Source organism: Eurosta solidaginis, chromosome 1 (genome assembly GCF_040869045.1).
Source record: "Eurosta solidaginis isolate ZX-2024a chromosome 1, ASM4086904v1, whole genome shotgun sequence".
NCBI classification, from domain to species: domain Eukaryota; kingdom Metazoa; phylum Arthropoda; class Insecta; order Diptera; family Tephritidae; genus Eurosta; species Eurosta solidaginis.
In genome coordinates, this window is record NC_090319.1 from 319,579,706 (window position 1) to 319,602,655 (window position 22,950).

Sequence of the window (22,950 nt, forward strand, 5' to 3'; positions counted from 1 at the left end):
ACTTTTATCTTTACGGAACTATATATACGTATGTACATACTTACATACATTGAACGTACATATTAGATACTCTAAGTTTTTGGATCCCGGATTTGCGGGATTTCATAAGGCAATCTCGGGATTAGACCTGTGAAAGCTTATCTACAAAATGTAGGTTACAAAATATTACATACAATACATATACCAATATTACGCATTACGCCTGCATTTACATTCTACATACATATGTACATATATCTCCCATACCACATACAAAGACTCCTCTTACGCTTACGCTTACACTTACACCTTACGCTTAGGTTCAGGATTCCCCCATACCGTGAGCAAAAATATTTACACATAAATAACGTTCCTTTTGTGGGCGGTCGTTATTTTTTCTACAAGAAATAAGCCGTTAATTCGGAGAGCATTATTTCACTTAACGCAACATAGTTACGGAGCTCCTTAGAGAAAATACAACGTTTTAGTCAAGGGAACTGTATGGCTAGATGTTCACAGTACCCCATTGTCCACAAATAAGGGCCATTGACGTCAGTGAAACGATTGATGATTTGGAAAACAAACATGATGCGGATGAGGAGGAGACTGGAGGCTTGTAATGCGAAAATTGGGATTGACGGTATACGGTCCCAAAACCAAATATAGACAAAGCGTCAGGAAGTATGCTCATTAAGCAGAAAGAGTTGAGTGGTGTGAAAATATATAGCGGCATGTTTTTTAGCAACGATGCTTGAAAAAATCAGAACTTATAGATTTACCCCATGGAAGAAGTTTTTATACTCAACTGAGCAGAGCTCACAGAGTATATTAGTTTTGTTCGCATAACGGTAATCTGTAACGACATAAACTAATCGAGATAGATATAGACTTCTATATATTAAAATGATCTGGGCGAAAAAAGAAATTAATTTAACCATGTCCGTCCGTCCGTCCGTAAACACGATAACTTGAGTAAATTTTGAGGCATCTTAATGAAATTTGGTATGTAAGTCTCAGATCGCTATTTAAAATGAACGAGATCGGACTATAACCACGCTCACTTTTTCGATATCGAAAATTTCAAAAACCAAAAGAGAGCGATAATTCATTACCAAATACGTCTAAAGCGATGAAACTTGGTAGGTGGGTTGACCTTAAGACGCAAAATAGAAAATTAGTAAAATTTTGGACAATGGGCGTGGCACCGCCCACTTTTAAAAGAAGGTAATCTAAAAGTTTTGTAGTCGTTGAAGATGCCATGATGAAATTTGGCAGGAACGTTACTGCTTTTACTATATGTGTGCTAAATAAAAATTTTCAAAATCGGATGACAAACACACCCACTTAAAAAAAAAATTTTAAGTCAAATTTTAACAAAAAATTTAATATCTTTACAGTATATAAGTAAATTATGTCAACATTCAACTCCAGTAATGATATGGTGCAACAAAATGCAAAAATAAAAGAAAATTTCAAAATGGGCGTGGCTCCGCCCTTTTTTATTTAATTTGTCTAGAATACTTTTAATGCCATAAGTCGAACAAAAATTTACCAATCCTTGTGAAATTTGGTAGCGGCATAGATTCTATGACGATAACTGTTTTCAGCGAAGCTACGCGCGGTTTTTATACACAGTCGACCGCCTGTCCTACCTCTCGGCCGTTAACACGATAACTTGAGCAAAAATCGATATATCTTTACTAAAATTAGTTCACGTACTTATCTGAACTCACTTTATCTTGGTTTAAAAAATGGCCGAAATCAAAAGCCCTTGGAATCTTGGCAGGAATACTGTTCGTCGTATTACATATATAAATAAATTAGCGGTACCCGACAGATGATATTCTAGGTCACCCTGGTCCACATTTTGGTCGATATCTCGAAAACGCCTTCACATATACAACTAAGGGCCGCTCCCTTTTAAAACCCTCATTAATACATTTAATTTGATACCCATATCGTACAAACGCATTCTAGGGTCACCTCTGGCCCTCCTTTATGACGATATCTCGAAAAGGCGTCCACCTATAGACCTAAGGCCCACTCCCTTTTAAAATACTCATTAACACCTTTCATTTGATACCCATGTCATACAAACACATTCCATGGTTACCGTATGTTCATTTTCATACATGGTGATTTTCCCTTATTTTGTCTCAAAAGCTATCAGCTGATTATGTAATGTTCGGTTACACCCGAATTTAGCCTTCCTTACTTGTTTACTTATAAGATCCTCATTTTAAATAGTACCGGCTAACCCTGAAAACGTGTAAAATAACATGAAATACTCCAGCCTTATGATTAAACCCGACAACTTTTTTTTATCCATCCACCTGCCTTCCTTCTCCCTCCATCTCTGCCTCACACTCTTCTTACTCTTATTTTCTCTTTCCTCTGCTTCTTTTCTGTTTACATTCATCGAACTGCGCAATTTTCCATTTATTCTTCTGTACATTTTTTCCCATTTTCTCTCTCTCTTAATTTTATCTTACTTGTTGTTTTTGCCCTTCCTGTCAACCTCTTATTCCAACTTTTCCTTAAACAATTACCCATATTCATACTTTTACATTCACTCTACCTCTTTCTTTTGTTCCCTTTACGTTTTTGATTTCCCTCCAACCGTCTTCCCCATTTCTCACTCATTTCATTACCAAAGTAGCAAAAAAATAGCAAATGCGCTCCAAAAGTTTTCCCTGCCTACTACCTTAAAATTCATGGCGGGATTATGAGGACCGTCAAGTTTTTGTTGGCGTACTACCGACTTCACCCGTCTGTTCTATTGCATCATGTGCTCGGTGGTTTTTTATATCATTGGAGTTTAACAAAACAAGGCACTGAAATATTTTTGTTTGGTATAAATTGTTACTTTGTGATCTGAACATATAATTTTTTCATTTAAAAACCAGATTTAGTGTGGAGAAAATATCATATAATCGATAGAGTAATCTTAAATGTGATTATTAAAAATTTTGAATAATGAATTAATCGCACAGCCCCAATACTTAATAAATTTCTACCAAGTTCATTTCTTTTAAAATAAATGCCTCGATCCCGGGATTGGAATCCCTAGTATATATGTATCTACTAGTATAACAAATGTATATGTGATTAAAAGCGCAGTATGAAGACTAATTTTTACTTTCCCGTTTGTGTTGTTTTTTTTCTCTAGTATTTCAAGATTAATTTTTGATCGTTAACGCTTTCGTAATATTTTATGTTGAACAATATTGCTTATTATCTCTTCTATGTATGTTCACTGCTTGGTATTTAAACAAGCTCTAGTAGTAGACTATATAAATTTACATAGATAAATATGAAATCCATAGGCTTGCTTAGAAAACCATAGATTATTTTAACTTTTTCATACTATCCTAGAATTTGGTTTGCTTGGTCGGAAATATTTTAGTTTTGTTACGTACGTGGTCAGGAGCGTGCTCGCCTACCACACCGAAGGTCCTGAGTACAAGGCCTAGGAAAAACAACATCAAAATCTTTAGAAAATGTTTTTTGAAGCGGGGTTTCCCTTCGGTAGTAATATGGATAACACTCCGATTGTATTTCTGCCATTAAAAGCTTCTCAGCGAAAATTTATTTGCCTTGCAGATATCGTTCGGAGTCGCTACCATACCTCAACTTGGTATAAAACACGTAGAACCAGAAATTAAAAAAGCTCATTGTGTTTCCGATACTACTTTTTTGCTTAAATATAAACAGAGAAACTATAAAGTTTCATAGGGAGGAGGTGGAAGATTCAGAAAGAGGAAGGAAGCTATGAAGAGGTGATAAATAATAATTTCGGACATTACAACATCTTTCGGGTAAACTATGAATACGTAAGAAGAAAGAGGAAAAGGGAGCTATTTATACTCATTAAGCGTTATGATACACCTATAAGGGATATGATCACTGAGTGAAACTGGTTGAGCGTGAAACGGCAAATATTTTACCATGCTGTGAAATAGAAATAAAGTACTGATAAAATAATTAAAAACATTTTTAAGTTAAACGGTTTTATTGAAAACAATACTTACATGAAGTAATAATACTAAAAGCTAGAAAATAATTAGGTGGGTCCTAGGTGCTAGTCATCACACTCCTCATCAATCTAGGACGTTGCTCAGACAATTAAATAAAAGCGTTGGGCGCGTGAAATTTCTAAAAATGTGAGGCGTAGATAACCTGATTAAGGTTCAGTTGGTCTTATATATGACTATCAATAGAAATTTGTCGCGTCCAACGCTTTTATTTAATTTTCTGATCAACGCCCTAGATTGATGAGGAGTGTGATGACTAGTACCTAGGACCCACCTAATTATTTTCTAGCTTTTAGTATTGTTATTACTTCATGTAAGTATTGTTTTCAATAAAACCGTTTAACTTATTTTTTTTTTAATTATTTTATTTTCAAGTTTTTAGTCTTTATTTAATTGTCTATTATTTCTCATTCCATTTAGTTCATTTAGTGACTCATTATTACAAGGACTCTTTCCTGACAATTTTTTACAATCTAAGTCCTCAATACATAATCCTTCCAGAGACTTTACTCGACTCTGCGCCAACTCCAAAATATTTTATGTCACTTCTACCGGACTGTATGTAATATTTGTTCCAAGAATGAGCCAAATCGGACCTCATAGGTCGCTTTCTATTCATGTATGTATTAGTGTTCCAAATATGGACTAAATCGGACCACAAAAACGTTTTTTTGAATATCTCGATCCTTGCGCCACCTAGCGGCGATTTTTTGTAGGTCGCTTTCTATTCTTATATGTATTATGTGTTCCAAATATGAGCCAAATCGGACCACAAATACGATTTTGATGAATATCTCGATCCTTGTGCCACCTAGCGGCGATTTTTTCTCATAGGTCGCTTTCTATTCTTGGATGTATTATGTGTTCCAAATATGAGCCAAGTCGGACCACAAGTACGATTTTTGTGAATATCTCGATCCTTGTGCCACCTAGCGGCGATCTTTTTCATAGGTCGCTTTCTATTCTTGGATGTATTATGTGTTCCAAATATGAGCCAAGTCGGACCACAAATACGATTTTTGTGAATATCTCGATCTTTGCGCCACCAAACAGCGATTTTTTTCACAGGCCGTTTTCTATTCATGTATGTATTATGTCTTCCAAATATGAGCCAAATCAGACCACAAATACGATTTTTGTGAATATCTCTATCCTTGTGCAACCTAGCGGCGATTTTTTTCATAGGTCGCTTTCTATTCTTGGATGTATTATGTGTTCCAAATATGAGCCAAATCGGACCACAAATACGATTTTTGTGAATATCTCGATCCTTGCGCCACCTAGCGGCGATTTTTTTACACTTTCTATTCTTGGATGTATTATGTGTTCCAAATATGAGCCAAATCGGACCACAAATACGATTTTTGTGAATATCTCTATCCTTGCGCCACCTAGCGGCGATTTTTTTCACAGGCCATTTTCTATTCTTGTACGTATTATATCTCCCAAATATGAGCCAAATCGGACCACAAATACGATTTTTGTGAATATCTCGATCCTTGCGCCACCTAGCGGCGATTTTTTTCATAGGTCGCTTTCTTTTCTTGTATGTATTATGTGAAATATGAGCCAAATCGGACCACAAATACGATTTTTGTGAATATCTCGATCCTTGCATTATTATTGCATTGTCATCGGGTTTTGAACAATATTCCAAGTTTCAAGCTTGTAGCTTATCGGAGCCAGCCAACCAACCAGCCTGTCAAGTCAAGCCAAATAAAACCGTTTAAAAAGTAAAATAAACTGATATATCAATTTCTCTTGCTCGGCATCTTGTACCAAAACGATATTTATGTAAAAATCAAGCACTCACGTCACATTATACAAGAAAATTATCGTTGCGGGACTGCAAGCTAGGCTTTTCGTATCTACAAGTAAACCAAAAAGTTTATGTTGATCGGCATTCGTCCTTTCACACCGCACCATCAATAAATAATACTCAAAACAAAAATATTAAAATAAAATGATATACAAATGTTATTGCTCGGCATGAAATCCGTTCCAACAGCACAAATCAATAAATTAAAAAAAAAGTAAGGAAGTCTTAAGTTTGGGTGAAACCGAACATTACATACCCAGCTGTACACTTGAAATGCTGTTGTTGTTTTGTATGCTTAATAGTGTTATACTGTTTTCACACAGAAACTTAATGATCTCATTTCACCTTCTAATGAAATCGTAAATTTTTTGCTTGCACACAGAAGTAACTGCTCAATTAGTATGAAGGATGAAATGTCAAGCGAATAAAATGACAATGCTGTATGACAGACAATAACATTTACTTTGACAAATGACATTTTTAAGCACTGAACACACCAAAAACTAAGAAGCTGAACGCTACCAACAGAGCTGCATTGTGCTTTTGACTTCATTAGACATTCGATTAGTCACTAATGAAATAATTATAGATTCGAATTTTGTGGGGAAGATTGAGCTCAATAAGCGTCTTAATGTAGAAAACTGTCTTTATTATTCAATAAGCCGTCTGTGTGAAAACAGTATTACAAGGCTGCGCAATAATACATATACATATGGCTCTATTCTGAACAAATTTTTCTTCGAGTTATGGCTCCCGAAACAGAAAATTGCTTAGTCATAAAAGGGGCTGTGCCACGCCCTTTTTTAAAATTTTAAGTTTTTCCTATTTACTGTTATAAATCCACATGGGAAATGAATTACCATTGATATAAAGCTCTTTTTCGCAAAGATATAGCTTAATTTAATTTTTTTTTCAAATTTTTATCAAGCGTCTTAATATCAGTCCACACGTCAAACGTCAACGTTCTGCGTGTATTATTTACTAAATAATCAGGTTTTTTGTGTTTTCCAAAATGTTATATATATAAAAAGTAGGCGTGCTCCGCTTTCTCTCATTTTCAATACCAATCTATTCTGCGTCCAGATAAGCTCGTGTACCAAATTTGGTGAAGATATCTCAATATTTACTCAAGTTATCGTGTTAACGTAGAGACGGACTGGTGGACGGACGGACGGACATGGCTGAATCAAATTTTTTATTCGATACTGATGATTTTGATATATGGAAGTCTATATCTATCTCGATTCCTTTATACCTGTACAGCCTACCGTTATCCAATCAAAGTTATCAAGTACAGCTGGGTATAAAAAAGATAAGAACATCCACCTAAGCATACAATTTGCACATCGCATTCAAGTTACAAATTATAATAAAGTACAGGAAGTCTACAATAAACAGCGCATACCGAAATGACCTTCACCTGAGCTTCATTGCAGTAATTTCGAAAAAAATAGTTCTTAACAAACTAAAAGCACTCAGAGAAAATGGGCTTGAAACTGCAAAAAGTAATAATCTAAAAAGGGTAGCACGAGCTACGCGAAAGATAAGCCGAATTATTTGACGTATCTTAAACGCTTCTTAAATTGTTTCTCTTTTAATTAAAGATGCGTTTACTCAAGGTCTCAAACGGTAGATACATGGAACACTTACGCACACACTCACATTCACAGTCACTCACAAAATCTAAGCAACTTTCACGGTTTTCACATCATTACGTACAGAGAGTCCTTCACGGTAACCTTAACGTAGTTGTTACTCAATCTTCCTGTATATTTGGGACTTACTACGCATTGCGAACCTTACTTGAATAAAATTTATTTTGCACTCATAAGAGAATATAAATCAAAGCCAGTCGTTCCCTGAATTTATGTTTTCGTAATACTATCTTATCGTGCGGGATCCCTTTTTTGTGGCGCGGAGCGGTTTTTTTTCTAACCATGGGCTATCAAATTATTTTTTCTCAAGAAAGGCTGTACCACTGCGATCGTAGTTTTCTTGTTAATACTATCCTTCAATTCCGCGGAAGTGTTTTAAATGTATTCAGAAGAGCTATGATCACAATATTCCTATCAACGCCTTCAGTGACCTTTCGTGGTCGTCCACTTCGACAACGAGAGTATAAAGTCAACTATTCAATATATTTCGTCCAGAGTCTCCCTAAGGATAATTCATTGTAATGTACTCCGCCTACGATTTCCATAATATTGTGGCGAATGTTGACATCACTAGGCTGTTAGTAAATAATCAAGCAACAACAAAAACATTAAAGCGAGCCACACTGGTTTACATGAACACATAAATCATCATTTATACACATACATAGAAGGCGACGGAGAGCTATCTCGCACACACAGATGTAGTCATCAGCCGATATTGTTACTCACACATACACACGCATATTTGTAGCTCAATTACCAAGCAGGAGATACAGCAGTTCTAGAAGGCAAAACGTCTAGACTTTAGTAGAAATATGCGAATAGCAACGGAGAGTACAAAAGCAGCGCAAGCTGAGTAATTAGAATCAGTTTGATTTAAACACGCAATTAGTTGTGAAGTAGAAGTGTTATTTTGAAGTACTCTCAAAGTAGTGTAATAAAGACCATTTTGCATTACCGAATATTGGAGTTATTTATTGGACAATTTAGCGATTCGAACGTTTGCAGAAGGTTTCAAGTAAGCGGAATTTCCCTAAATTCGTTACAATTTGTTAATTTTTTCTTCAAGCATAAAACTATTACTTTTATGAAATATTGTTGCTCATATGAAAACATCTAGGGACTTTCTAGCTTTCTCATCTTAAGATACTATCCAATGAGTTAAGGAACTATCAGTGTTAATCACAATAACTTAAAAGTTTCGTTACGTAGGTGTAATGACCGTAGAAGCGATGTTACAGGAAACAACTTTTCGTCGACTTTTTTTACCGTGACAACTTTTTCCTTGAATTTTTTAATTTTCTATTTAATGCAATTTTTTCCTACAGTTCCGTTTTCTCAATGCATTCAAATAGTCTAATTCCACTTTTACCTTGGACTCAACGGAAAGAAGGCATCCGGAAAATGTTGCTGTTTATTTCTAACTCCCAATAGCGTCTCTATGTACATCCTCGGAACTCGGTGGTCGGAAGCTGTGCAATAGCACAGCCCTTTTTTAATAGCTTTTGCTGCTGTATATATTCTGGTAACCCTGAAATATCAATAGAATGGCGTCAAAGACCAGTAGCAATACCAACCAACAGCAATCTTCTCCAGTCTGTCCTCCGTCTATATTCCTCCCGGCCCAAATAAACGTAGTAGTCTAACTTCGATCTGGATGTCGTAACAGGTTAAAATCTTGCTTAACCACATAACACTAACCATCATTTAAAATGTAATGTGGAACCAACGTCTCCAACACAAATGCTCCTATGTATGGTCCAGCCCTATTAAAACAGGCAGTATACTTGGACTTCCGTTAGTGGATTTCGTTGACAATCCGTAAGTGATGGCACTTATTGGATAGGGCGACACAACATACACGTGTCGCATCATTACCTTATGACCCAGCTCGAGGATAGTTTGAGCATGCATCCTCCAGTATTTGTGGTGATGTCTCCACCGTTAATATTTCTGCTAATTGCTGAATCGGCTCAGTATACCTCTATTGTCGCCCTAAAATCTTTCGGATCTTAGCAATTTTACCAAGCTCGTTAAGCACGAGTAGCAGACGATACCGGTTCCCATCGCTCAACCATTAATTATCTCGACAGTAGTAGTTTATGATTGACGGATATGCGTTTCATATTGTTTCACTGTGCACATTTACATTTCAAAATATCTTCGACGACGCAGTAAAAGCTGTTAACTCCATCCAACACAATTTTGCAGAAAAACTTCAATTGCATGAATACTCAGCATTCTAAATTTTAAAATGTATTGAAAATACATATACTTACATATAAGGAGTTCCAAACCAAAACACAATAAGTGCACTTTCATTTTTAAACGGTTTTATTTAGCTTGGCTGACTGGCTGGCACGAATTTTGTAATTGAAATTTAAGTAACTTCCTGATAAGCTACAAGCTTGAAACTTGGAATATAGTTCAGAATCCGATAACAATGCAATACTAAGAAAAAAATCTCGGATAGGTGGCGCATGGATCCAAATATCGTAGAAAATCGTATTTCGTATCGACCTAAGAAAAAAAATCGTATTTATTATTTTATTTAAGATGAAATTTAACTTCACTTCATAATTAACATTATTTCTCTCTCTAAAGTGCATTAATGTCAATTGACGTTAGTTCCATTGACACTATTGCACGCCACCAAAGAACCTAATGCATACTCCTATCCATTTGTTGTTGTTGTTGTTATAGCGATAAGGACACTGCCACAAGGCCTTGGGGAATGTTATCGATGTTGATGGTCTTTGCCGGATGCTCTCACGACAGGCCTACCTAATGCGGGTATATTCTAAGCCCCCTTCGACGCTGTATTAGAATAGCTCCACAGGCAATCCATCAGCCCCCGCGGCCTTGTTTTAATCTATTAATTGACTAAACGGGACATTAATTGCTTCGATTGCGGGATCGGATTTATCATCCTTGTGCGTTACATCGCTGTCTCCATTTAGGAAAGAAGAGAAGTGTTCTCTCCAAAATCCTAGTACTCTCTGGATATCGGTTGCGAGGTCGTCGTTTTCGTTTCTTCCGGAGGTTTTGGTAAAATTTGCGGTCGTTTTCTTTTACCACCATGTTCAAAAATCGTCTCCCACTCCATTAGTATTAAAAAGTAATTTTAAGTAAAAAGTGGTGTCAGCAGTTTTTATCGCGGCGTCGATGATATATACATTACATCTTAACTCTTAACATATTCATCATATTTTATTTCTTATTTCAGACTATGTTTACGTAGAGACAAATCCGAATAATCCATTTTTAATACGTCGCATAGAAGAATTAAATAAAAACCAATCCGGCAATGTAGAAGCAAAAGTAATGTGTTTTTACAGAAGGAGAGATTTGCCAAATCCACTGGTGCAGTTGGCTGATAAACATCAGCGTAAGTTCATTTATTTAATTATGCTCTTTAAAATACAGTTATATATACATATGTATTTATGTATGCTTTTATAATTAATAGTATTAGGATAAAAAATATATTTTATAAGATAGGGTACAGTTATCCTAACCACTGGACAATATAGGAAGTAAGTCAATATGAAAGGCAATGGAAATTAAGATGAGCAAATTGTTACTGTTGTAACAAAGGTTAACAGAATAGGCGCTTTCAGCGAACACGACTTTTATTGATACGTCGTAAACAAGTTTTCGTCAGTTAAGTGATAGAATTTTCATGTATATTGGAACGATTTTCCGTCATCCCTTGTCAAATTTGATTTCGAGACAAACCGGTTTCGGCGTTGTGCCATTATCAGTGCCGATTTTCGTTCTGATCTGTTGTTGTCGTTTGTCCTGTATTTACAGTTCGTAGGTACATGAACAGGTATTGTCAAAATTGATGCCTGTCTATATTTAGTTGTGTGTATGTGCTGTGTGTTCATTCAGAACCGAGGGTGACTTTTACTGATCATTTGTATGGCTGACTGAGGCAGGTAAAAGTCCGTAATTTTAGTCGTTTGACCTTCTTTGTGGGTTTGTTGTTTTGGTGCGTTAATTGTTTTGTGTTTATTTGTTATTGTAGGTTTGTTTGTTGTACCTGTGTGATTACTTTGTTTCTTGTAAACAAGTTTTAAAGGCTTGAAAATTGTGTCAGAAATTGTGTTTATCTGTTCGTTTATTATTCTACCGTCGAATGTTTTCTGTTTGTAGATTTCCATGTTTTCGAGTACGTTCAGGCATCGGCCTTTTGCTTGTATGTGAAGGACCCTGACTGTTTTATTGATGTTTTCTGGGGAATATTTATTTTCGACCATTTGATTCGCGAAGTTGTCCGTGTTTTTTTGCTGTAATCTATAATGTGCTCTCTGAACCTCGTTCTAATTTGCCGTCCTGTTTGTCCTATGTAACTATGTTGGCATCCGCAGGTAAGCTTGTATACGCCGTGGCTGCTAAACGGATCCTCTGAATTGGTGTTAGTTCTTAGTTTCCGCCCTAGATTGTTCGATGTTTTGAACGCTGTGTTAATGTTGTATTTTTTTTAAGAAGTTTGCAAATTTATATGTTGCTTTTCCAGTATATGTCATAGTCGTCCAGGTGTTATTATTTTCCTATTCATTATTTCTTTTTTGTTCTCCATACGTCCTACCGAGCTTACCTACAGGTGCTTTTTTATATCCGTTGTTTGCAGCAATGTTATATATGTATGTGTTCAAGGTCTCTCTTATACGCCTCTTGTATAAGAGGTGTCCTTTCAAGTCTATGTACCAAATGCCTTAATGCTGCATTTCTATGCCTGGGGGGGAGGGGGGGGGGGGGGGTGTGTGTGTGTGTGATTTGAGGTATTATGTATTATTGTGTCGGTGGCCGTTTGCTTTCTATATATGTCATAGTTAAATCTATTGGCAATTTTATCAATATTTATCGTGAGGCCTAGCTAGTTGACTCCTAATTTAGACTTCAGCTCCTGTATGTACTTTTCTTCCAGATTTTGCATGAACACTTCCATAAGAATGGCTGATATGGGGCTTCCCATTCCAATACCGTTTGTTTGTCTATATATTTTATTGTTGAATTGAAAATAGTTTTGACGTAAAGTGGTTTTTAGCATATTTGTGATTTTCATACTTTTCACTTTGTTTTTTGTATTATGAACTATTGTCGAGCTAACAATGTCCAAAGTCTCCGATAGTGGTATTGATGGGTATAAATATTTTATGTCAAAAGATACCAATTTGCTTTTCTTTGTTAGCTCTACGGTCTCAAGTTTCTCTATTAGTTCTGTTGTGTTAGCTATTGCATATTCGTTACTTAGCTCCAGAGTATCTTTCAATATCGTTTTTAAATATTTGGACTTAAATATTTGGATTTTCCTACAGATCTACCCTGTCTTGATGATGTATATTGAAACTATTTTCGGTCATCCCTTGTCAAATTTGTTTAGGAGACAAACCGCCAAAGTGATTGTAGCAAACAAAATTTATGCTCAGTAATTCGACGTAAAACTCCAATCGTTGAGTGGATCAAAAATACTCAACGGCACGTTCATACAAGTAGCACTAAGTGACTGATCAACAGTTGTTTGCTGAAAGTGCCCAATGAATCGATCCAACAATGCTTGTACAACAGTATTACCAAAATAATTTGGTATCGTTACATATGAGCTAAGGTTAACTAAAGTCCTCTTTATAAACAGCAAACAGACGGCTCAGTGAAATTTCACTCGGCTGCCGCTTTGAAAACGTTCTTTTTCAAATTCTTTTGGTTCAATACTCAATGCCAACTCAGATTTCAGCCGACACTGAGCTGCATTAACAACATAATGAGTTAAATGCTTCTTAGGCCCGGTTTATCAGTGGTTGGTTAAGCTAAGCTTAAACTAAGCTTGCTTAAACTCTAGTCAAATTTAAACTCCAGTTCAACTACTGAGAAGGTTTTCAGTCACAGTTTAAGGCCACCTTTGGGGTATGCTGTTTTGTGCGGCAACATTGGTTTTTTATTATCTAGATAATTTCTAGATACGGCAACAGCTGGATTTTGTTTACCCAACAAACATGGAAAAAAATTCTCCGGCGAAATATATATCTAGTTCTCGAGTTGATATCCAACTTCATTCTCCAGTCACTATCCAACCTTTGAGAAATTTTGTAAAATTAAAAGTTTTCCAGTTGATCTCCAACGTCATTAATATTTTCCAATTATTATCCTAATTTCGAGAGATTTTGAGAAATGTACAGTTGTCAAAGGAATACCCATTTTTCCAGTTGATATCTTACATTATATATCGAGTTGAGGTGGAGCTGAAAAAAATCTCCAAGGTGGTACTACCAAAACCAACAGCTGTTTATTGTGAGAAATAAACACCAGGTAATGAAGCGTAATTAATCAATAATAAATTATATAGGCGGCCGCCGTGGTGTGATGGTAGCGTGCTCGGCCTGCCACACCGAAGATCCTACATCAACATCATTGAATCATACATTTGAGTCCAGTTAGAGAACCACAAGTTGTTAATTACATTTTTTCAAGTAATAGCAATTTTGTTTTATAAAAAGTTGCCTCTTTTGCTGAGTACGCTATGATTTTCGAGTTGAGCCACTGTTTCGAAACAACTTTTGAGATTTTAGAAGTATCCCTAGGTATCAATATGAGCTCTAATGGTACTCAAGCCCAAATAAATAAAAAAAATGTAAGGCGCGATAACCTCCGAAGAGATCTAAGGCCGAGCTTCTCTTCCAATTTGCGCCGTGCTCCTCTTGATTTTCCCGGACGGGACCTACATGTTTTATGCCGACTCCGAACGGCATCTGCAAGGAAGATGAGTTTTCACTGAGAGCTTTTCATGGCAGAAATACACGCGGAGCGGTTGCCAAACAATGCCGAGGGGCGACCCCGCTTAGAAAAATTTTCTTCTAATTGAAAAACGTTATTTCTAAAATTTTGATGCTGGTTTGCCCGGGGTGTGAACCCAGGGCATACGGTGTGGTAGGCGGAGCACGCTACCATCACACCATGGTGGCCGCCCAAAAGCTTGTTGGGTATATTTGACGCCATTTCGTATGAACGCAAATAACTGATAGGTTAACTAGAGTTTAACCCTGGCAGATCGGCCGCTTAAGCTTAGACTGAAAAACTGCAGAATAAGTTTAAGCGTAGTTTGACTGACAAACTGAGTTGAACTTGTACTGAAAAACCGGGCCTTAAAGTATTTGGTGATGTAGTTGAGCCCTTAAAGTTACACCAGGGATGCACCTTAACGTTAAGCTAATCGTTTATCAAAAAATTTCCACCGTTTCCGTTGAAACACTTCGAAATATTATCGATAAAGAAATTATCAAGATAAATTGTATCTCGTTTTTAACCGAAACGAAAAGCTTTCGTTAACGTTAAAAACGTTAACAAAAACGTGATACTTTATGTTTGAATTGTGCTGGCAATGCTATAGCCATGGTGAAGCCGTAAGGTGGCAACAACGAGCGCACATACACACACAAACTCTATGTAATTTGTTTGTGTAATTCGTTGGTGGTAATGTCAAAAATACTCTGAGAAATGTTTGTACTGTCAAAATTCATGAGAAAAGTTGCAATCAGCTTGGCTAATGCTTTCACCTTTAATGACTCCGCCATCAATCAGCTTTGCCAGCATAGTTTGAAATTAATAATCAACATAAACGATTTGATTTCGTTTTGATATGGCAGAAAACGAAACGAAATCATTTCGTTAATTTGACGATCTTAACGTTAATAAACGAAACGAAGTCATTTCGTCACGAAATGATATCGTTTCGTTGGTTAAGCATGCCTGAGTTACACAAAGAACATCAGTCGCCCACGGCTGTGGACGCTATATCGGAAGGATCATCTTTTCTATTTAGACACACTGCTCCTTTACGAATGATAGTTTACTAAAAAGTGGATCCAAAAACTGGCAATGCCACTTCCTTTGAGGTATTTACCTGGCTAGAAATCTGTTGGAATGGAAATCCTTTCTGATCCTCTTTAAAAGGTATGCGCGTTTTTACTCCCTTTATATTAGGTCGGTTGAATGTTTGTCCGCATTTCATACAAATCTTGCAATCGATTTATAAGTAACTTCTCGATGATCTAGAGACTTGAAATTTCAAACTTAATTCACACGTCGATGACAGCTGATGACTCGATACAAAAAAATTAGCTAGGGGCGCATGGGAAGAGATATTTAGAAAAATCGTACGAAAGGGAGGGAATTTTGGGATTGATTTTTATGTAAGTTCTCATTGAGCTAATACTGTAAAACTTCACAGATAGGATAAGACCCCGAGAAAATTTAAGAAAAGGAGAAACAAATTCCGTTAGGTGGCGCACGGATCGAAATCTTTAGATAAGAATTTGGAGAGTTCATGTTTTGAGATCGATTTTGAAGTAACTTCTCATTGAGCCACAAACATGAAACCTCAGAGACAGGTTAAGACACCGTTACAAAGAAACAAAAGGAGAAAAAAATTCCGTTAGGTGGCGCCCGGAGCGAAGAAATTAGATAATTTGAAACCGGGGTTTAAGTAACTTCTCGATGAGCTAGAGCTAAAAATTTAGAGCCTAATTCAGAGGTTGATGAAAGCCGATGACACAATACAAAAAGTTTTGTTGGGGGCGCACGGACTGAGATATTTAGAGAAATCAAACGGAACGGAGGGAATTTTGGGATTGTTTTTTATGTTAGTTCTCATTGAGCTACAAGCGTAAAACTTAACAGATAGGTCAAGACAGCGAGAAATGTAAGAAAAGGAGGATTTGATTGATCGTTTACAAAAATTTTATCAAAAACTGAAAAGCCGTTTCATTTAGCGTTTTATTTTGATAAACAAATTTAAACGTCCTCCTAGATATACACCATTGAATTGAAAAATCATTGCATGCTTCTGAGCTTTCAAAGAAGGCAATGGAATTTTATTCCCATAAATGAGGAACAAATTAAAAAAACCGGTGGTTGCTTTTCAATGTTTATTTTTTGTGAATAAGTTTCAATTGTGGAATTAATGCGAAAAAGGCTTGAAGCCTTGATTTTTGAAGATGCTTTTACAGCAAAATAAATACTAAGGCTTTGCACCTTGGGGCATGCTATATATTGTAACGAATTTAGGGAAATTCCGCTTATTCCAAACTGCTAACGTTCGAATAGCTAAACTGTTGAATAAATCACTCCAATATTCAGTATTGCAAACTAAATAAAATAAAAAATAAATGTAAGGAGCGATAACCTCCGAAGAGATCTAAGGCCGAGCTCTCTTCCAATTTGCGTCGTGCTCCTCTTGATTTTCCCTACAAATTGGCCGGACGGGACCTACATGTTTTATGCCGACTCCGAACGGCATCTGCAAGGCAGATGAGTTTTCACTGAGAGCTTTTCATGGCAGAAATACACTCGGAGCGCTTGCCAAACACTGGCGAGGGGCGACCCCGCATAGAAAAATTTGCTTCTACTTGAAAAACCTTATTTCTAAAATTTTGATGTTGCTTTGCCCGGGGTGCGAACCCAGGGCATACGGTGAGGTAGGCGGAGCACGCTACCATCACACCACGGTTGCCGCATTGTATTGCAAACTGGTCTTTATTTAATTATTTTGGGAGCAGTACTTCACAACCAATAGCGTGTTTAAATCAAATTGGATTCATTATTACTCAGCTTGCGCTGCTTTTATACTCTCTGTTGCCTCGTCCGCATATTTCTACAAAAGCCTAGAAGTTTCACCTGATAGAATTGATGTACCTCCTGCTAGGTAATTTAGTTATGTGCGTGTATGTGTGAGTAAGAACTTCGGCTCATGACTACATGTGTGCGTGTGATACCTCTTCACTTGCATGTACTCATCGTCGCCTTCCATGCATGTGTGCAAATGATGATTGAAGTGTTCATGTACGCAAGTGTGGCTTGCTTTAATGTTTTTGTTGTTGCGTGATTATTTACTAACAGACTAGTGATGTCAGCATTCGCCACAATATGTATGTTAAAAATAAATAAGGGCTAAAGCTTGTAAGATCCATCAAAAGTAGAACTTAAACTTTACGATGTTTAAAGGGCTAATTGCTTTAATTCAGTTTAGTTAAATAACTTTTCTGATTTAAATCGGGAATGATATGGATCAAAAATTAATCTCCTCCTCCGGTTTCAAGCAGGTTTAAACCCAATCCTTATTTGAAACATTTTTTTTCAGAGACACAAGCTGGTAATGTTTATATTTTTGAGGATGCTATGCCATTGTGTTGCTTTTAGGCTTGGCGACCATGTCGAAGGCATTGTAGCAGGGGTTCGCGTAGCATGCAAGCGACTGGCTATTTACTCAATAAGTGGCTATGAGCGTTTTTTTGTCTTTACCCCAAGTGCTGCCAACGAGGGACTTGTGGATTTTTGTTACGGCTCTGAACTTTAGGTACAAATGCGTCTGTACGCTTGCCAAAGAAAGGTCCTAATTGAACGTCACCCCAAGCATTTTTGGGTGTAAGACTACCAACTGTGCGTAATGCCATCGACGTGGATGTCCAATATAGTTGACATTTGCCACGTCCACGTTGTGCCACCAAATTTCGCGAGGTGAAAAAACTGTAAATATTAGGGAGATAGTCATTAATTGTATAGCAACGGGAATCAATGGATCGGCCAGAAACATCTTCTGTTAAATACCCAGAAACCTGGGCATAACAACAGAATTCTGATTAAAGAAACCTCGCCTCCCAGGAACTTAAGGAGTGATCTTCGTAGGCATTGTGAAGAAATTCGGCACTAAAGAAGTCAGCCGTATGAAGAAAAGAAGCACAAAAAAGCCCTCCAGAGAGATCCACAAAAATTTGTAAAATTTTTATGCCAACCAATGCCCGGCGAACCCCGTTCTCAAAGACAAACGCTCTTCACTCTAGCTCAACTTCGATCTGCATACTGTAATTGGTTACACTCTCACTTATCTAGAATCAACCCCGACATACCCAATGTATGACCGGCTTGCGACGTGTCCCTACATGGCACCAACCATTTTTTCAATTGCAATGTGGAACCAACGCCTCATAACCCCCATATATCTTTGGTCCAACCCTGGTTAGAGGATATTGATGACAACTTGTCGGTATCGCACCTATTGGTTAAGGCGAAACACTTCTAGAGCAACAACATGAAGTATGTACGTAATATATTTATAGTATACCTACAGACGACTTCCCCATACCGACGTCGAATGAAAATCTCATTCGGTTAGATAAAACGGAATGCGATCGACATTTGGGTTTGTATGGAGAAAATAACTTACTTTGGAGAGTTCTCAACTGGAATTAAAACTGAAAAATATAGAAGTTTGATGAGGCAACGAGTTTCTGTGGCGAATTGTATTACATTTCGACTCAATACAAAACCCCATTATTAAGACAAATTTACTCTGTTATTTGTTGTGTTGTCGAATATTTGACATTCGGTACAAGCATTGGTATTGTATTTGCGTATGTATACATTTGTAAAAGATTGCAACCAGAAACTAGTGGCATTTTCTACGCTAACCAGGATACTTATAACCTGAAAGCCAATAGGTGGCAACAGTTTCATAACATCGAAAAAGGCCGAATGAAAAAGGTCAGTAACTGCCTTTTCGAAATATGTATCTGCATCTGTATCGATACCTAATAAACAAGACGAGAGGCCCCTGCTAACCAGGCAACCAGTCATTCAGTCAGCATGTTAGGCAGCTATTTAGCCAACAACAGCGCTTGCCAAACACTGGCGAGGGGCGACCCCGCATAGAAAAATTTGCTTCTAATTGAAAAACCTTATTTCTAAAATTTTGATGTTGCTTTGCCCGGGGTGCGAACCCAGGGCATACGGTGAGGTAGGCGGAGCACGCTACCATCACACCACGGTTGCCGCATTGTATTGCAAACTGGTCTTTATTTAATTATTTTGGGAGCAGTACTTCACAACCAATAGCGTGTTTAAATCAAATTGGATTCATTATTACTCAGCTTGCGCTGCTTTTATACTCTCTGTTGCCTCGTCCGCATATTTCTACAAAAGCCTAGAAGTTTCACCTGATAGAATTGATGTACCTCCTGCTAGGTAATTTAGTTATGTGCGTGTATGTGTGAGTAAGAACTTCGGCTCATGACTACATGTGTGCGTGTGATACCTCTTCACTTGCATGTACTCATCGTCGCCTTCCATGCATGTGTGCAAATGATGATTGAAGTGTTCATGTACGCAAGTGTGGCTTGCTTTAATGTTTTTGTTGTTGCGTGATTATTTACTAACAGACTAGTGATGTCAGCATTCGCCACAATATGTATGTTAAAAATAAATAAGGGCTAAAGCTTGTAAGATCCATCAAAAGTAGAACTTAAACTTTACGATGTTTAAAGGGCTAATTGCTTTAATTCAGTTTAGTTAAATAACTTTTCTGATTTAAATCGGGAATGATATGGATCAAAAATTAATCTCCTCCTCCGGTTTCAAGCAGGTTTAAACCCAATCCTTATTTGAAACATTTTTTTTCAGAGACACAAGCTGGTAATGTTTATATTTTTGAGGATGCTATGCCATTGTGTTGCTTTTAGGCTTGGCGACCATGTCGAAGGCATTGTAGCAGGGGTTCGCGTAGCATGCAAGCGACTGGCTATTTACTCAATAAGTGGCTATGAGCGTTTTTTTGTCTTTACCCCAAGTGCTGCCAACGAGGGACTTGTGGATTTTTGTTACGGCTCTGAACTTTAGGTACAAATGCGTCTGTACGCTTGCCAAAGAAAGGTCCTAATTGAACGTCACCCCAAGCATTTTTGGGTGTAAGACTACCAACTGTGCGTAATGCCATCGACGTGGATGTCCAATATAGTTGACATTTGCCACGTCCACGTTGTGCCACCAAATTTCGCGAGGTGAAAAAACTGTAAATATTAGGGAGATAGTCAATAATTGTATAGCAACGGGAATCAATGGATCGGCCAGAAACATCTTCTGTTAAATACCCAGAAACCTGGGCATAACAACAGAATTCTGATTAAAGAAACCTCGCCTCCCAGGAACTTAAGGAGTGATCTTCGTAGGCATTGTGAAGAAATTCGGCACTAAAGAAGTCAGCCGTATGAAGAAAAGAAGCACAAAAAAGCCCTCCAGAGGATCCACAAAAATTTGTAAAATTTTTATGCCAACCAATGCCCGGCGAACCCCGTTCTCAAAGACAAACGCTCTTCACTCTAGCTCAACTTCGATCTGCATACTGTAATTGGTTACACTCTCACTTATCTAGAATCAACCCCGACATACCCAATGTATGACCGGCTTGCGACGTGTCCCTACATGGCACCAACCATTTTTTCAATTGCAATGTGGAACCAACGCCTCATAACCCCCATATCTCTTTGGTCCAACCCTGGTTAGAGGATATTGATGACAACTTGTCGGTATCGCACCTATTGGTTAAGGCGAAACACTTCTAGAGCAACAACATGAAGTATGTACGTAATATATTTATAGTATACCTACAGACGACTTCCCCATACCGACGTCGAATGAAAATCTCATTCGGTTAGATAAAACGGAATGCGATCGACATTTGGGTTTGTATGGAGAAAATAACTTACTTTGGAGAGTTCTCAACTGGAATTAAAACTGAAAAATATGGAAGTTTGATGAGGCAACGAGTTTCTGTGGCGAATTGTATTACATTTCGACTCAATACAAAACCCCATTATTAAGACAAATTTACTCTGTTATTTGTTGTGTTGTCGAATATTTGACATTCGGTACAAGCATTGGTATTGTATTTGCGTATGTATACATTTGTAAAAGATTGCAACCAGAAACTAGTGGCATTTTCTACGCTAACCAGGATACTTATAACCTGAAAGCCAATAGGTGGCAACAGTTTCATAACATCGAAAAAGGCCGAATGAAAAAGGTCAGTAACTGCCTTTTCGAAATATGTATCTGCATCTGTATCGATACCTAATAAACAAGACGAGAGGCCCCTGCTAACCAGGCAACCAGTCATTCAGTCAGCATGTTAGGCAGCTATTTAGCCAACAACAGCACAGTAATGAGTAAAAAATAATAACAACTACAACAATGATCAACGACGTTAAAAAGTAGCAGTAAAGCAATAACAGATGCACAAGGTGGGGAGGCTGAGGGCTTCATGAATAAGGTTCATACATACATACATACATACTTAATACATTACATTGCCGGCCGAAAGTATTGGTACAACATTTGTTTTGCAAAATATTTTAATTTTGGGGTTTGTGTAGCAAATTAAAACAAATTTTAAAAATACACAAAGTTAAATAACTTTTGACAAAATATGAAAAGATGTTTTGAGGTTCATAAATCGTTATTCTGCTTTAACCCAACCAATATTTCGATCTATTCTAACATGAAGGTCGTAACTTAAAAGTTTTGTTAACAAGGATCATATCTCAGTAATACGGTTAATAAGGCCGTAGCGCAGCAAAGTCATAAACAAAGTCGTGTCTCGGGGGCGGGCTAAAAAGTTGGAAACTGAAGTCTGTGATGGTTTCAATATTCAAGCAATACATTTGTTGTGTTTCAATACTTTTGTCAGGCACTGTATGGACCTACACAACAAACAACGCAAATGAAATTCTCAAGGGCACGAACGAAGATTGGTTGGGTCCGAATATCGTCGCGTCGGCTTATATTGAAAACCCTCAATCAGTAAAAACAGAGTTTTTCAGGGGAACAAAAGAACCGTTTTTGCTTTTTACTATTCGAATGAAAAATATTTTTATATAAAAAGAGGGTTCTCCATTGCAAAAAAGATGTTAGTTTTGGATGTAGGGTTTATGTTGAACCATGTTTTGAACAGGACGCCTTGTAATAGTGGGTAAAGTGCTATAGTTCCATTTCCGATGCCTTGATGTTGGTTCTTCAGTAGGTATTACAAAAAAACGTTCACGTTACGGACGGACAGACGGATCTGGCCGAATCAAAATCTTTTTCGATACTGATAGTATTGATATACGTAAGTTTATATCTATCTGGACCCTTTTCCACCATTACACCCCTACGTTATCCGATTAAAAGTATGAGTGAAGCTGGGTATAAAAATGTATGCTGATAGAGGAAGTTTCAAAACGAGAATAAATTCCATTTGAACTAAATGAATATGAAAGGAAATGATCTCTGACTCGATCATTTTATATTTAAAGCACATTTTAGTAGAAATTGTTGTGGTTGTTGTAGTGATGCTTCGCCCCATCCAATAGGTGCGACCACTTACTAACGCGAGTCCAATGAAACTTGAAGTTTCAACAGGTAGATAAGGGCGTTAGAGGCGTTGGTTCCACATTTCAATTGAAAACGTTGTAACGTGTCCCGGACATACATTGGGTATGTCGGGGTTGATTCTGTATAAGTAAGAGTTTATCCTGTTCAGTATCCAGATCGAAGTTGAGCCGTTTGTTTAGCATTTCATCTTTCTCCTTTATACGGAGTATTCCCGCCTCACCGTATACATGATGTTCTGGAGACATAAGAATACATCCCGTGG

The 22,950-nt window shown here is 37.3% G+C and overlaps 1 protein-coding gene across 5 annotated transcripts in view; it reads left to right on the forward strand.

Annotated features, from left to right (window-relative positions):
- The window catches only part of MTA1-like (metastasis associated 1-like), an 81,075-nt gene that overhangs the window by 13,084 nt on the left and 45,041 nt on the right, over window positions 1-22,950 (forward strand). For all 5 annotated transcript variants that reach the window (XR_010949013.1, XM_067761757.1, XM_067761758.1 and 2 more), the window contains exon 2: window positions 10,714-10,875. Coding sequence is in view for 4 of the 5 variants with exons in the window: in XM_067761757.1 (XP_067617858.1) it covers window positions 10,714-10,875 (162 nt within the window). In the remaining variant the exon portion in view is untranslated. The remainder of the gene's footprint in view (window positions 1-10,713; window positions 10,876-22,950) is intronic.